This window comes from Microchirus variegatus, assembly GCF_963457635.1.
Source record: "Microchirus variegatus genome assembly, chromosome: 18".
NCBI lineage: Eukaryota > Metazoa > Chordata > Actinopteri > Pleuronectiformes > Soleidae > Microchirus > Microchirus variegatus.
Window position 1 is genome coordinate 2807449 of NC_139819.1, and position 13218 is coordinate 2820666.

Here is a 13218-nt window from a genome sequence, read left to right on the forward strand (position 1 = left end):
GATGAAGGTATACAATTTAAAACTTGCACTTGTACATAAAGCAGAGTGTCGTCTGCATCGGTGTTGACTCATGTTTTTGGAAGATTAAAAAAATTCTACTAAGGGATTATAACTTTGTAAAGACAGACTTTACTGTGAAACACTGTGAAACCTGTCTGTCTCTCTCTCGCTCTGTGTTTATGGTCAAATGTCAGATGTGATGCTTGTGAATAATGGAGGAGGAAACAGGAGATGTCGCGACACACAAAGACAGAGACACATGTTCCAGGGTTACATGAATACTGTCTCATACCTGAGAGAAGACGGCGGCGCTCTCTCTCTCTCTCTCTCTCTCTCTCTCTCTCTCCCTCTCTCTCTCTCTGTGTCTCTTCATGTAGCTCCTCCCCCTTCACTTCCTGCAGACAGCCACGTCTCCACTCTGTCCACAGGTTTTTTTTACAAATGTCCTCCAGCACAAATCTTTATTTTCTGCTCAACTAAATGTTTCAAATCTGAACATGAATCCACGTCTTCTCCACATGTTGATGACGATTAAACAATTCTCCAGGAAAATTCTCCAGGTTCTGGACTATTTTATTTCCAGTGTGACAAGAAGACGAGAAGATTATTAAAGGTGCCATATGTAAGAATGTGGCCAAAAACAGTAACTACACTCAAATTCAAAAATACAGAGGTCTTTTAGGTTTCGTTTTCTGACGTAACTGGCAACCCGTGGTTGCTCGGCAGCTGAGACTCTACTGAGTGCTATGATTGGTAGACGGCGGTAGGTGGCGCCACATGACAAAACATGATTTCAAAACATAAACAGTCTGCAAAATATTTTTTTTAATGCAAATATTTTGTCGGTACTGTTGTTGTTGGTGAGTTCAGTTTGTTATATGAACATTATTCCTGAGTCTCTGTGACATATTAGGAGGATTTTACGGCCAGTTGCTTTAGATTTATTACATAATGCACCTTTAATGTGAATAGAAATGTCTAGTTTATTATTCTCGTCTTTCTTACTTTTGTTCATTTTGTTTTATACTTTGCACCACAATTGTTCTATTGTTTTATTCAAGTGTGTTGTATTTCTGTTCTAATCTAATCTAATCTAATCTAATGATGACGTCGTCTCCAGTGTTCACAAAGAAGAAGGAGGATGAGGATGAGGATGAGGATGGTTTTTCCTCCTTCACGTCATCACGTCACTGACTGACGTTTTGCCCGGAGGTGAAAGGATGAAGTGAAGCGACTTCCTTCTTCTGTGGATCTCAAATATCTGAGCCGGTTAATGCTTAATGTCGATTCGAGTCGGGTCGTGAATGGATGATGAGAAAACAGCGGCAGTGGATTCTGGATTCACGCCGTGATTTAATGTAACCCTCAGTTTTTCCATCCGATTTTCTACAATTATGATATGTGTGATCATTAAAGTGTTTTGTTTTGAGTCTCACAGGAAACCTCACAGTAAAACAGTGTGTCCTCCTCCTCCTCGTCCTCCTCCTCCTCCTCCTCCTCCTCCTCAGTGTCTCTGCAGACTGGACACTCTCTCCATCTTCCCTTCACTCTGTCGAGGGAAACCAGGCAGGTAACCGTGGTTGCCATGGTGATAGGACCTGGTTACCTGAGCTCTGCTGGTCAGATGTTCTTGGTCTCCACCACCAGGAGGAGGAGGATGATGATGAGGATGAGGATGAGGATGGAGACGATGAGAGCTGCGTCCATTTTTACTGTGATGAAGTCGCTGATGGACGTGGATTTCTTCTTCTTCGTCTGTCCAAAGATAAAAAACGTGAAGATAAATATAAAGTAAGTCAATTATTTTCAATGATAATCTTCTCACCGTCTCGTCGTCCGTCTCCGTCTCCTCGAGACGCCGCTTTCCTCGCTTCCTCTAAATCCATCTGAGCTTTCAGCGCAGCTCGTTTGTTCTTCTTCTTGTTTTCCTCGTTTTGCTTCAAAGAGGAAAAAACAAAACTTTAGACACTAAAATTTTATATTTAAAACACAAACCAAACCAAGTGATGACTTTTTATTTCTCACTCAGGATGAAATAATACAAGCTGTTACTCTGCTGCCCCCCGCTGGAGTAACGACGCTACTACAACCACAGTCAAACACCACAGTCGCTTTAAGTCACTCACTGAACAAACTAAATAAACTACATATATATACAAACTAAATATATATAACTCATTTACCGTTTGTAGTTTTCTCTTCAGTTCCACGTTTGCTTCTTTGTAGCTTTTGGACGTCGACTGCAAATAATAGATGGCAAGTCTGAAAGATCATGAAAACAATAACTTGACTTTAGGGAAATTATTTAACTTTTACCGTTTAAAGAAAATAATATAACGTGTGTGTTAACATGGAGTTTATGGAACTGGACTCACACCATGAGCAGAATGAAGGGCAGAACCAGTCCAGGATTTGAGGCGTAACTGAAGACTTTACCGAACCAGGCGGGAAAATCGGACTCCAGCGTCTCGTGAATCACGTCGAACATACGATTTTTACCACTGAGACGAAAACAACACAAGACAGACATGAGGACATGATCAGAACATGAGGTCAGAACCTTCAGCGTTTCCGTACCTGAACGGTCCACAGTCAAAGGACGGAGGGATGGTGACGATGGTGTAGATGGCAGGAAGCGTGGACAGGAAGAGGATGACCAACAACATGGCCATGTAGAAGTTATTAGAGCCCGAAGCTTTGAAGACTCTCTCCTGTGGGACGTTACAGCACATCACCGCCCAACACTGAAGGTACATGGACACGTGGAGACGCAGGACGTTCAGAGCTGGAAGACACGGAGCGTAGAAGGCGCCCATCCTGCAGGACGAGAAGACCAGGAGACCAGAAGAAGAGAAGAAAGAGTGGACAAGAAGATGAGAAGAGTGGACAAGAAGACAAGAAGAAAGAGTGGACAGGAAGATGAGAAAAGTGGACGAGAAGACAAGAAGAAAGAGTGGACAGGAAGATGAGAAGAAAGAGTGGACAAGAAGACGAGAAGAAAGAGTTGACAAGAAGATGAGAAGAGTGGACAATAAGACCAGAAGAAAGAGTGGACAAGAAGATGAGAAGACAAGAAGAAAGAGTGGACAAGAAGATGAGACGACAAGAAGAAAGAGTGGACAAGAAGATGAGAAGAGTGGACAATAAGACCAGAAGAAAGAGTGAACAAGAAGATGAGAAGACAAGAAGAAAGAGTGGACAAGAAGATGAGAAGACAAGAAGAAAGAGTGGACAAGAAGATGAGAAGAAAGAGTTGACAAGAAGATGAGAAGATAAGAAGAAAGAGTGGACAAGAAGACGAGAAGAAAGAGTTGACAAGAAGATGAGAAGAAAGAGTTGACAAGAAGATGAGAAGATAAGAAGAAAGAGTGGACAAGAAGACGAGAAGACAAGAAGAAAGAGTGGACAAGAAAATGAGAAGAAAGAGTGGATGGGAAGATGAGAAGATGAGAAGAGTGGACGAGAAGACAAGAAGATGAGAAGAAAGAGTGGACAAGAAGATGAGAAGACAAGAAGAAAGAGTGGACAATAAGACAAGAAGAAAGAGTGGACAAGTTAGTTTGTTAGTTTTTTCTCTGCTGTCATTTGTGAATCAAACTTCTTCTCTCACCAAATCATTCCTTGATTGAAGATCAGGCCGAGGACATTTCCACTGACGTCAAACTCAGAGTAGGACGGCTTTGACAAAGCAACGAGACAAAAGACAAAGAAACCTGATGTGACTCAGTCTCTATATTTATATTTACACACACTGTTTGATTTCACACATGTGACTCACAAACCCCGCCTCCAGGTCCCAGCACCAGCAGAAGTTGAGGAAACGTACGAGGACGGCTCTGAGGAAGTCACCGATCAGCAGAGTGATGTACGTCGTCATGGTGTCAGAGATGATGAGACGCACAAACTCCTGCAGCGCACAAAACAACAACAACTGTTTACTGTAACAAACAACAAACATCACTGTCTGATGACTGACAGAAGCCCCGCCCACATCTATAGTACTGCTGCCCATAATAATCATCTTTAATGACTTACTTCAATGATACAATATAATATAACGCAACACAATATGATACAACATATGTTATACAAAACGATATGATACAAAACTATACTATACAAAACGATACGATACGATACAAAACGATATGATACAAAATTATATGATACAAAACGATACCATACGACACAAAACGATACGATACAAAACTATAGGATACAAAACTATATGATACAAAACGATACCATACGATACAAAACGATACGATACAAAACTATAGGATACAAAATGATACCATAAGATACAAAATTATACCGTATGATACAAAACTATACGATACAAAATGATACGATACGATACAAAACGATACGATACGATACGATATGATGCAAAACTATATGATAGAAAACGATACCATACGATACAAAACGATACAATACAAAACTATAGGATACAAAACGATACCATAAGATACAAAATGATACCATATGATACAAAACTATACGATACAAAACGATACGATACGATACAAAACGATACCATACGATACAAAACGATACGATATGATACAAAACTATACGATACAAAACGATACGATACGATACAAAACGGTATGATACAAAATTATATGATACAAAACGATACCATACGACACAAAACGATACGATACAAAACTATAGGATACAATACTATATGATACAAAACGATACCATACGATACAAAATGATACGATACGATACAAAATTATACCATATGATACAAAACTATACGATACAAAACGATACCATACGATACAAAACGATACGATACAAAATGATACCATATGATACAAAACTGTACAACACAAAACGATACGATACAAAACGATACCATATGATACAATACAAAATTATACCATATGATACAAAACTATACGATACAGAACTATATTATACAAAATGATACCATACGATACAGAATTATACCATATGATACAAAACTGTACGAGACAAAACGATACCATGCGACAGTGGACACTGACCTGTCCTACCATGGTCTCCCAGCAGGGGCCTCGGGGAACATCAGCAGGTTGGATGATGACAGTGTGATCTGTGCTGTTTTCTGATAAACTGCTGTTGTAGAGACTCATTTCCCACATGGTGATGTTGAACTTTATGATCTTCTCCTCGTCCCTCTGACACACACACACACACACACACACACACACACACACACACACACACACACACTCATGAAGTCACACAGTGACAGTGTGGATGACAGCGTCTCACTCACGTTTTTTTGTCCTCACTTTGACGTTGATCTCGTCCATGAGGGCGATGATGAACGTGTAGAGATTCCCCAGGAAAAGAGCAAAGATGCGACCGAGCTGCCACTGAAGAGCCACACGGGGATGATAGTTCTCCAACGCACTGATGACGTCAAACAACATGGGACAGAACATACCGAGCAGCGACATGACCATGTTCACCTGAGGGATTAACAGCAGAACACAAGGAACGACGGCAGATTAACATCAGAACACGAGGAACGACGGCAGATTAACATCAGAACACGAGGAACGACGGCAGATTAACGGCAGAACACGAGGAACGACGGCAGATTAACATCAGAACACGAGGAACGACGGCAGATTAACAGCAGAACACAAGGAACGACTGCAGATTAACAGCAGAACACAAGGAACGACGGCAGATTAACAGCAGAACACAAGAAACGACGGCAGATTAACAGCAGAACACAAGTAACGACGGCAGATTAACAGCAGAACACAAGGAACGACGGCGGATTAACAGCAGAACACAAGGAACGACGGCGGATTAACAGCAGAACACAAGGAACGACAGCAGATTAACGGCAGAACACGAGGAACGACGGCAGATTAACGGCAGAACACGAGGAACGACGGCAGATTAACGGCAGAACACGAGGAACGACGGCAGATTAACAGCAGAACACGAGGCATATTAACAGCAGAACACAAGGAACGACGGCAGATTATCAGCAGAACACAAGAAACGACGGCAGATTAACAGCAGAACACAAGGAACGACGGCAGATTAAGAGCAGAACACAAGGAACGACGGCAGATTAACTGCAGAACACAAGGAACGACGGCGGATTAACAGCAGAACACAAGGAACGACGGCGGATTAACAGCAGAACACAAGGAACGACAGCAGATTAACAGCAGAACACAAGGAACGACGGCAGATTAACAGCAGAACACAAGGAACGACGGCAGATTAACAGCAGAACACAAGGAACGACGGCGGATTAACAGCAGAACACAAGGAACGACGACGGATTAACAGCAGAACACAAGGAACGACGGCGGATTTAACATCAGAACACGAGGAACGACGGCAGATTAACATCAGAACACGAGGAACGACGGCAGATTAACATCAGAACACGAGGAACGACGGCAGATTAACATCAGAACACGAGGAACGACGGCAGATTAACGGCAGAACACAAGGAACGACGGCAGATTAACATCAGAACACGAGGAACAACGGCAGATTAACAGCAGAACACAAGGAATGACTGCAGATTAACAGCAGAACACAAGGAACGACGGCAGATTAACAGCAGAACACAAGAAACGACGGCAGATTAACAGCAGAACACAAGTAACGACTGCAGATTAACAGCAGAGCACAAGGAACGAGTGCAGATTAACAGCAGAACACAAGGAACGACTGCAGATTAACAGCAGAACACAAGGAACGAGTGCAGATTAACAGCAGAGCACAAGGAATGAGTGCAGATTAACAGCAGAACACAAGGAACGACGGCAGATTAACAGCAGAACACAAGGAACGACGGCAGATTAACAGCAGAACACAAGAAACGACGGCAGATTAACAGCAGAACACAAGTAACGACTGCAGATTAACAGCAGAGCACAAGGAACGAGTGCAGATTAACAGCAGAACACAAGGAACGACGGCAGATTAACAGCAGAACACGAGGCATATTAACAGCAGAACACAAGGAACGACGGCAGATTAACAGCAGAACACAAGGAACGACGGCAGATTAACGGCAGAACACAAGGAACGACTGCAGATTAACAGCAGAACACAAGAAACGACGGCAGATTAACAGCAGAACACTTGGAACGACGGCAGATTAACAGCAGAACACAAGGAACGACGGCAGATTAACATCAGAACACAAGGAACGACGGCAGATTAACAGCAGAGCACGAGGAACGACGGCAGATTAACAGCAGAACACAAGGAACGACGGCAGATTAACAGCAGAACACAAGGAACGACGGCAGATTAACAGCAGAACACAAGGAACGAGTGCAGATTAACAGCAGAACACAAGAAACGACGGCAGATTAACAGCAGAACACAAGGAACGACGGCAGATTAACAGCAGAACACAAGGAACGAGTGCAGATTAACAGCAGAACACAAGAAACGACGGCAGATTAACGGCAGAACACAAGGAACGACGGCAGATTAACGGCAGAACACAAGGAACGACGGCAGATTAACGGCAGAACACAAGGAACGACGGCAGATTAACGGCAGAACACAAGGAACGACGGCAGATTAACGGCAGAACACAAGGAACGACGGCGGATTAACGGCAGAACACTAGGAACGACGGCAGATTAACAGCAGAACACAAGAAACGACGGCAGATTAACAGCAGAACACAAGTAACGACTGCAGATTAACAGCAGAGCACAAGGAATGAGTGCAGATTAACAGCAGAACACAAGGAACGACTGCAGATTAACAGCAGAACACAAGGAACGACTGCAGATTAACAGCAGAACACAAGGAATGGGTGCAGATTAACAGCAGAACACAAGGAATGGGTGCAGATTAACAGCAGAACACAAGGAATGAGTGCAGATTAACAGCAGAACACAAGGAATGAGTGCAGATAAACAGCAGAACACAAACAAATTAACATCAGAACACAAGTAACAACTGCAGATTAACAGCAGAACACAAGGAATGACTGCAGATTAACAGCAGAACACAAACAAATTAACATCAGAACACAAGTAACAACTGCAGATTAACAGCAGAACACAAGGAATGACGGCAGATTAACAGCAGAACACAAGGAACGACTGCAGATTAACAGCAGAACGCAAACAAATTAACATCAGAACACAATTAACAACTGCAGATTAACATCAGAACACAAGGAACAACTGCAGATTAACATCAGAACACAAGGAACAGCTGCAGATTATCAGCAGAACACGAGGAACAACTGCAGATTAAAATCTTTGACCTGATGACATGAAAGACACAATTATAATTGGTCAGAAAACACAACAGAAAGAGACACAGCTCCCCCTTGTGGCACCCCTTGTGATTTCCTTAATTCCAAAATTATCCTGATAATGAAAATTCTCCATAATTTTGTCTCTACCTCGTTTCTTTCCCACCAGCTGTGGTTCTCCAGTCCGTCCAGAGCAAAGCTCTGAGATCGACGCACCACGAAGTAGATGAGGTAACCACTTCCTGCCAAACAGCACAGAACCAGGAAGTTTGCCAGAACTCGCAGGAAACGAGTCAGGTGGATGTTGTCGTCTTTACGGTTCTCCTGCTCCTCCAAGATGGCCTCCTGCAGGAGGAAACACCACATATATATAATATATATATATATATATATACACATATACACAGTGTCCTGTTTACATCATCAGTCACTGACCTTGAAGCTGGTGGTGATGGAGGCGAATTTATTATCCGCGGTTTCAGGATTTCCGATCAGATAATCCCAGCTGGTGAACGTCTTCCAGCTGAAGTTGAAGCTGTTGTCGTCGCCGACTCCAGACTCGTTGGCGTTACGGGCCATCCTTTAACCACAGATTAATCAGATTGATCAGACATGATCCAATGATTCAACTGAATCCGATTCATTGTGTTGTCGTGGTTCACTGACGTCCTGATGACCACCATGTAGCTGTAGGCCACCGTTCCCACTCCGACCAGGAAGTAGGACAGAGGCAGACGGAACTTGAGCCACCCGATGGATCTCTGATCGTTGTAGTAACCGTAGAACAGCACAGAGTACTGAGCGTAACCCTGTGTGAACACATTATACTCTGATTATTAATCACCACATATTATTATTTTGTTTATTTGTCCTTTTGTTTGAATAGAAACACTCACACCACAGTCCCATAAAACAACAAAGTCCATGGCGCTGTTCTCCTCTGATCTGGGGACTGTTTTTCTGGGGACACTGCCGTAAGGTTTCCCCATTAATGCCTGGAATAATAATAATAATGTAAAATAATATAAAATATATACATATATTTAGACTCATATACAGTACTATTACATGAGTATTACTTATATTTTTTTGGGAAAATCATGTAGTTTGAAAGAGTAAAGAACCAGGATTGAGCCCTGCACTCTTAGAAAAAAGTAGAACCATATAAGGTACTTCGGCTTGTCCTCATAGGAGAACCCTATTGGCCTCAAGCAAACCCTTTTGGAGGGAACCATTTTGGAGGGAACCCTTTTGGAGGGTTACACCAAGAACCTTTATTCAGGAAAGGGGTTTTAAAGGGTTCTCTGGATCACAATGGTTCTTACTGGAACCATTAGTGTTACCAAGAACCCTTGAAAAAGCAAATGGTTCCAGGTAGAACCTCAGCCCTTGTAGAAGGACCCTTTTGGAACCCTTATTTCTAAGAGTGTGAGGTTCACCACAGAGAAAATATACAGTCAATAAAGTTGCATAGTTCAACATAATAATAATAATAATAATAAGGACTGACCTCAGGCACCATGACGAGGCCAAAGGTCAAACCAAAGAGAATCATGTTGATGCCGTACATCCACCTCAAGAAGATGAAATATGAAGCCACTGAGGAACCAAAATGACCTGAGAACAAACACTGCATTATTATTATTAGTAGTATTAGTATCTTCTTATTATACAGTAAATATGTGTATATACAGTAAATGTGTCAAATCAAACCTACTTTCAATCTCCTTGATTTTCATCTCCCATGGAATACAAGCAGTTTTAAAGTTCTCGAAATCCCGTTGGAACTTCATCCATTTCTGGAAAACACATACAAATGAATATGAATATTAATATGACATAATAACCTCTACACATATGTACATATACACACTTTCCATAGGTTTCCACAGATGCTATGGTGTGAGAAGGTCTGACCTTGGTCATCATGACCTTGTAGGCGTAAAGTCTTCTGCCTTTAGCTTTCCCCAGAGCTCCTTCATACTTCTCCACAAACTCCTGAGACTCACTGGGTAAAAACATAAAGATGTTAGTTTTTTTAAACGATGTCAAAGTTTCATTAACGTTTACATCAGTGTTTGAAAAAGTCACCGCAGAGTCTGCAGTTTCTTCTTCATGGACCAGGGTTTTCCTCTCAGACCCTGGATCAGTTTCTTCCTCTCGTCCACAGCTTCCTTCAGCGTCTCCAGTTCTTCTGCAGACAGAGTCTTCAGCTTGTCCTCGTCCTCCTCGTCCTCCTCGTCCTCCTCCTGCTCTGAGCTGAACAAACACAGGACTTCACTCTTTAAATCAAAGTTATTTAGAATCAGATTAAATAATAACAAACCTTGTTTCCACCACTTTCTTCTTCTTTTTCTTCTTCTTCACTCTTTCTTCACCTCCGTCCTCTTCTCTCTCTTCTTTTTTCCCATGTTTCTTCTTTTTCCTCCTGACCTCTTCCTCTCTCTCCTCCTCCTCCTCTTCTCCCTCGTTTCTTCTCTTCTTTTCATTTCTTACATTCTTCCTCGTTTTTGTCGTCTTCCCACTTTTTATCCTCTCCTCTTCCTCTCCTGCTTTAACGTCTCGACTATTCTTTCTTCTCTTTCTCCTTTCCGTTTTCTCCGTCTGCTCTTCCTCTCCTGCTCCTCCTCCTCGTCTTTCCTCCGATTCTCTCTTCCTCCTCTCCTTCCTCCTCTTCTTCCTCTCTCCATCATCATCATCCTCTTCTCTTCTTCCTCCGGGTCTCCTCCTCTCTCGTTCGTCTTGAACGGTGAAAACTTCACCTTCGTCCTCTGAGGTGAAAACAACGTCCATGTGTTCATTTTCATTTAAAAACAACTCTTTTATTGTTTTTAAAAGTGTATTTAAAGTTTTTTTAAATTCACATTTTTCTCTGGAATAAAAGTTAACGTTGAGAACTCACCTGTGAACTTTAGCCTGACGTCAACTGTGGAAGAAAAACAACTTTTTTATGAGTAAAAAAATATATAAATCTCTATCATTAAACACTTTAAATGTGTATACTTTTTAAAGGTATTATTATAATAATAATAATTATAATTATAGTAATTATATTATTTTGAAAGGTCATCTCTGTCATTAATTCATCTGTTTTTATACTAAGTATTTTTTTTAAATGTGTTATTTAAAGGTTAAGTTTTGTTTCCTATTAGTGTTTACTTACTTATTTAATAAATTAATTATTTATTTATTTAATCCTAATATTACCCTTATTTTTACTGTTTTCAGATTTTTAAATAAAATAATTCAAATTACAGGGATCATTTGTAATCAAACTATTATATCATACTACTGCGTACTTCTTGTTTATTTAACATTTTTTATTGTTGAGTGACAGCTCATCACTGATGTAATGCATTAAAGCGACGACAGGGGGCGACAGAGAGCAGCCTCCGTCTCCTGGACTGGACACATATTATTATTTAAGTGTCCGTGTCCTCACTTGTAACCGGAGAATGGACCGAGGTCGTTCCGGTCCACGAGAGACACAAAGGACACAAAAGAAGACACAAAAGACACAAAGAGTGGACTAATGAAGGGAGGCGAGGCGGCAAAGAGACAACCAAGGGTCAGAGGTCAACGAGTGGAGAGGAAACACTGAGTTTGTGAAGGTGCAGGAATTTTATTTAGCATTTAAAAAAATTATAGACAGAAATCCTGTATAAATAATATATATTTATATTACAATAACATTCTGTATCTGCTAACATGACGATTCAGAAAATGTCATCTTAATTTATTATAATGGAGAATAAATTGTTTAAAATACCCATTTAAAAAGGTTAAAGTTGTAAAATTGATGAATGATATTGTGATTTTAAGATAAAATATTTTATGATGTTATGTCTCTTACATGACATTAAATCCATAAAAGGACTGCATTTCAACCTTTTCCAAGGCAAACCATAATAAAATTAACCTACTGATTTTTCAATCATGTGATTTTATTTCATGGTCTTACTGTCATTGTCAGAGGAGACCAGAGAGTCTTCAGGAGGCGTCTTCATCTCAGCGTCCTCTGTGTCCTCCTCTGTGTCCTCCTCTGTGTCCTCCTCTGTGTCCTCCTCTGTGTCCTCCTCTATGTCCTCCTCTATGTCCTCCTCTGTGTTTCTCCTCTATGTCCTCCTCTGTGTCCTCCTCTGTGTCCTCCTCTATGTCCTCCTCTATGTCCTCCTCTATGTCCTGCAGCAGCAGTCACAGTCGTCCAAATCTCCACTGGACATGAGTGTGTGTGTGTGTGTGTGTGTGTGTGTGTTCTTGTACTTGCAGCATACTGAGGACCAGTGAGGGTTTTAAACCAACAAAGTGAGGTAATTTTTACGGAGTGAGGACATTTTACTCAATTTGTCAAAAATGTTAATTTTGGACGACTTTTTCTCAAATTTTGGACCATAATTTTTTTTTCAAATTTTGGACCATATTTTTTTTTTCAAATTTTGGACCAAATTTTTTTTTTCAAATTTTGGACCAATTTTTTTTTTTTCAAATTTCGGACCAAATTTTTTTTTTTCTAATTTTGGACCAAAAATTTTGGGTAAATTTTTTTTTTTCAAACTTTGGACGACATAGTATAGAATTACGTTTTTGTCAAATTTTGGACCAAAAATTTTGGGTCAAATTTTTTTTTTAAATTTTGGGTCAAATTTTTTTTTCAAATTTTGGAAGACATGGTATAATATGACGTTTTTGTCAAAATTTGGACCAAATTTTTTTTGTAAAATTATTTTTTAAATTTTGGTCGACATAGTATAGTATGACGTTTTTGTAAAATGTAGGACCCAAAATTTTAAAAATAAAATAAAATTGAAAAAGTTTTCCAGCCTTTTTGCTCTGGGGCTCCACCTGCAGACATTTTATGGTACTGCAACCAGTAGTTCTTTGTAGATGTCATTCATGAAGTAGATATTTGTAATTGTGTTGATTTATAAAGTGGAAATGCTGGTCCTCAGTATGCA

General features: G+C 40.7%; 1 protein-coding gene across 1 annotated transcript; it reads right to left on the reverse strand.

Moving 5' to 3' along the window:
- Positions 1-1504: 1504 nt before the first annotated feature.
- tmc1 (transmembrane channel-like 1) lies at positions 1505-12270 on the reverse strand (the record flags this gene model as incomplete). Its single annotated transcript, XM_083905082.1, has 19 exons — positions 1505-1635; positions 1826-1937; positions 2184-2262; positions 2376-2501; positions 2578-2817; positions 3611-3678; positions 3779-3907; positions 5022-5174; positions 5292-5471; positions 8414-8608; positions 8699-8843; positions 8930-9072; positions 9160-9258; positions 9774-9880; positions 9981-10062; positions 10181-10271; positions 10355-10517; positions 11166-11189; positions 12225-12270. 19 exons carry the CDS (start codon positions 12268-12270, stop codon positions 1505-1507), a joined length of 2313 nt encoding a protein of 770 aa, XP_083761208.1.
- Between the last annotated feature and the right edge of the window lie 948 nt (positions 12271-13218).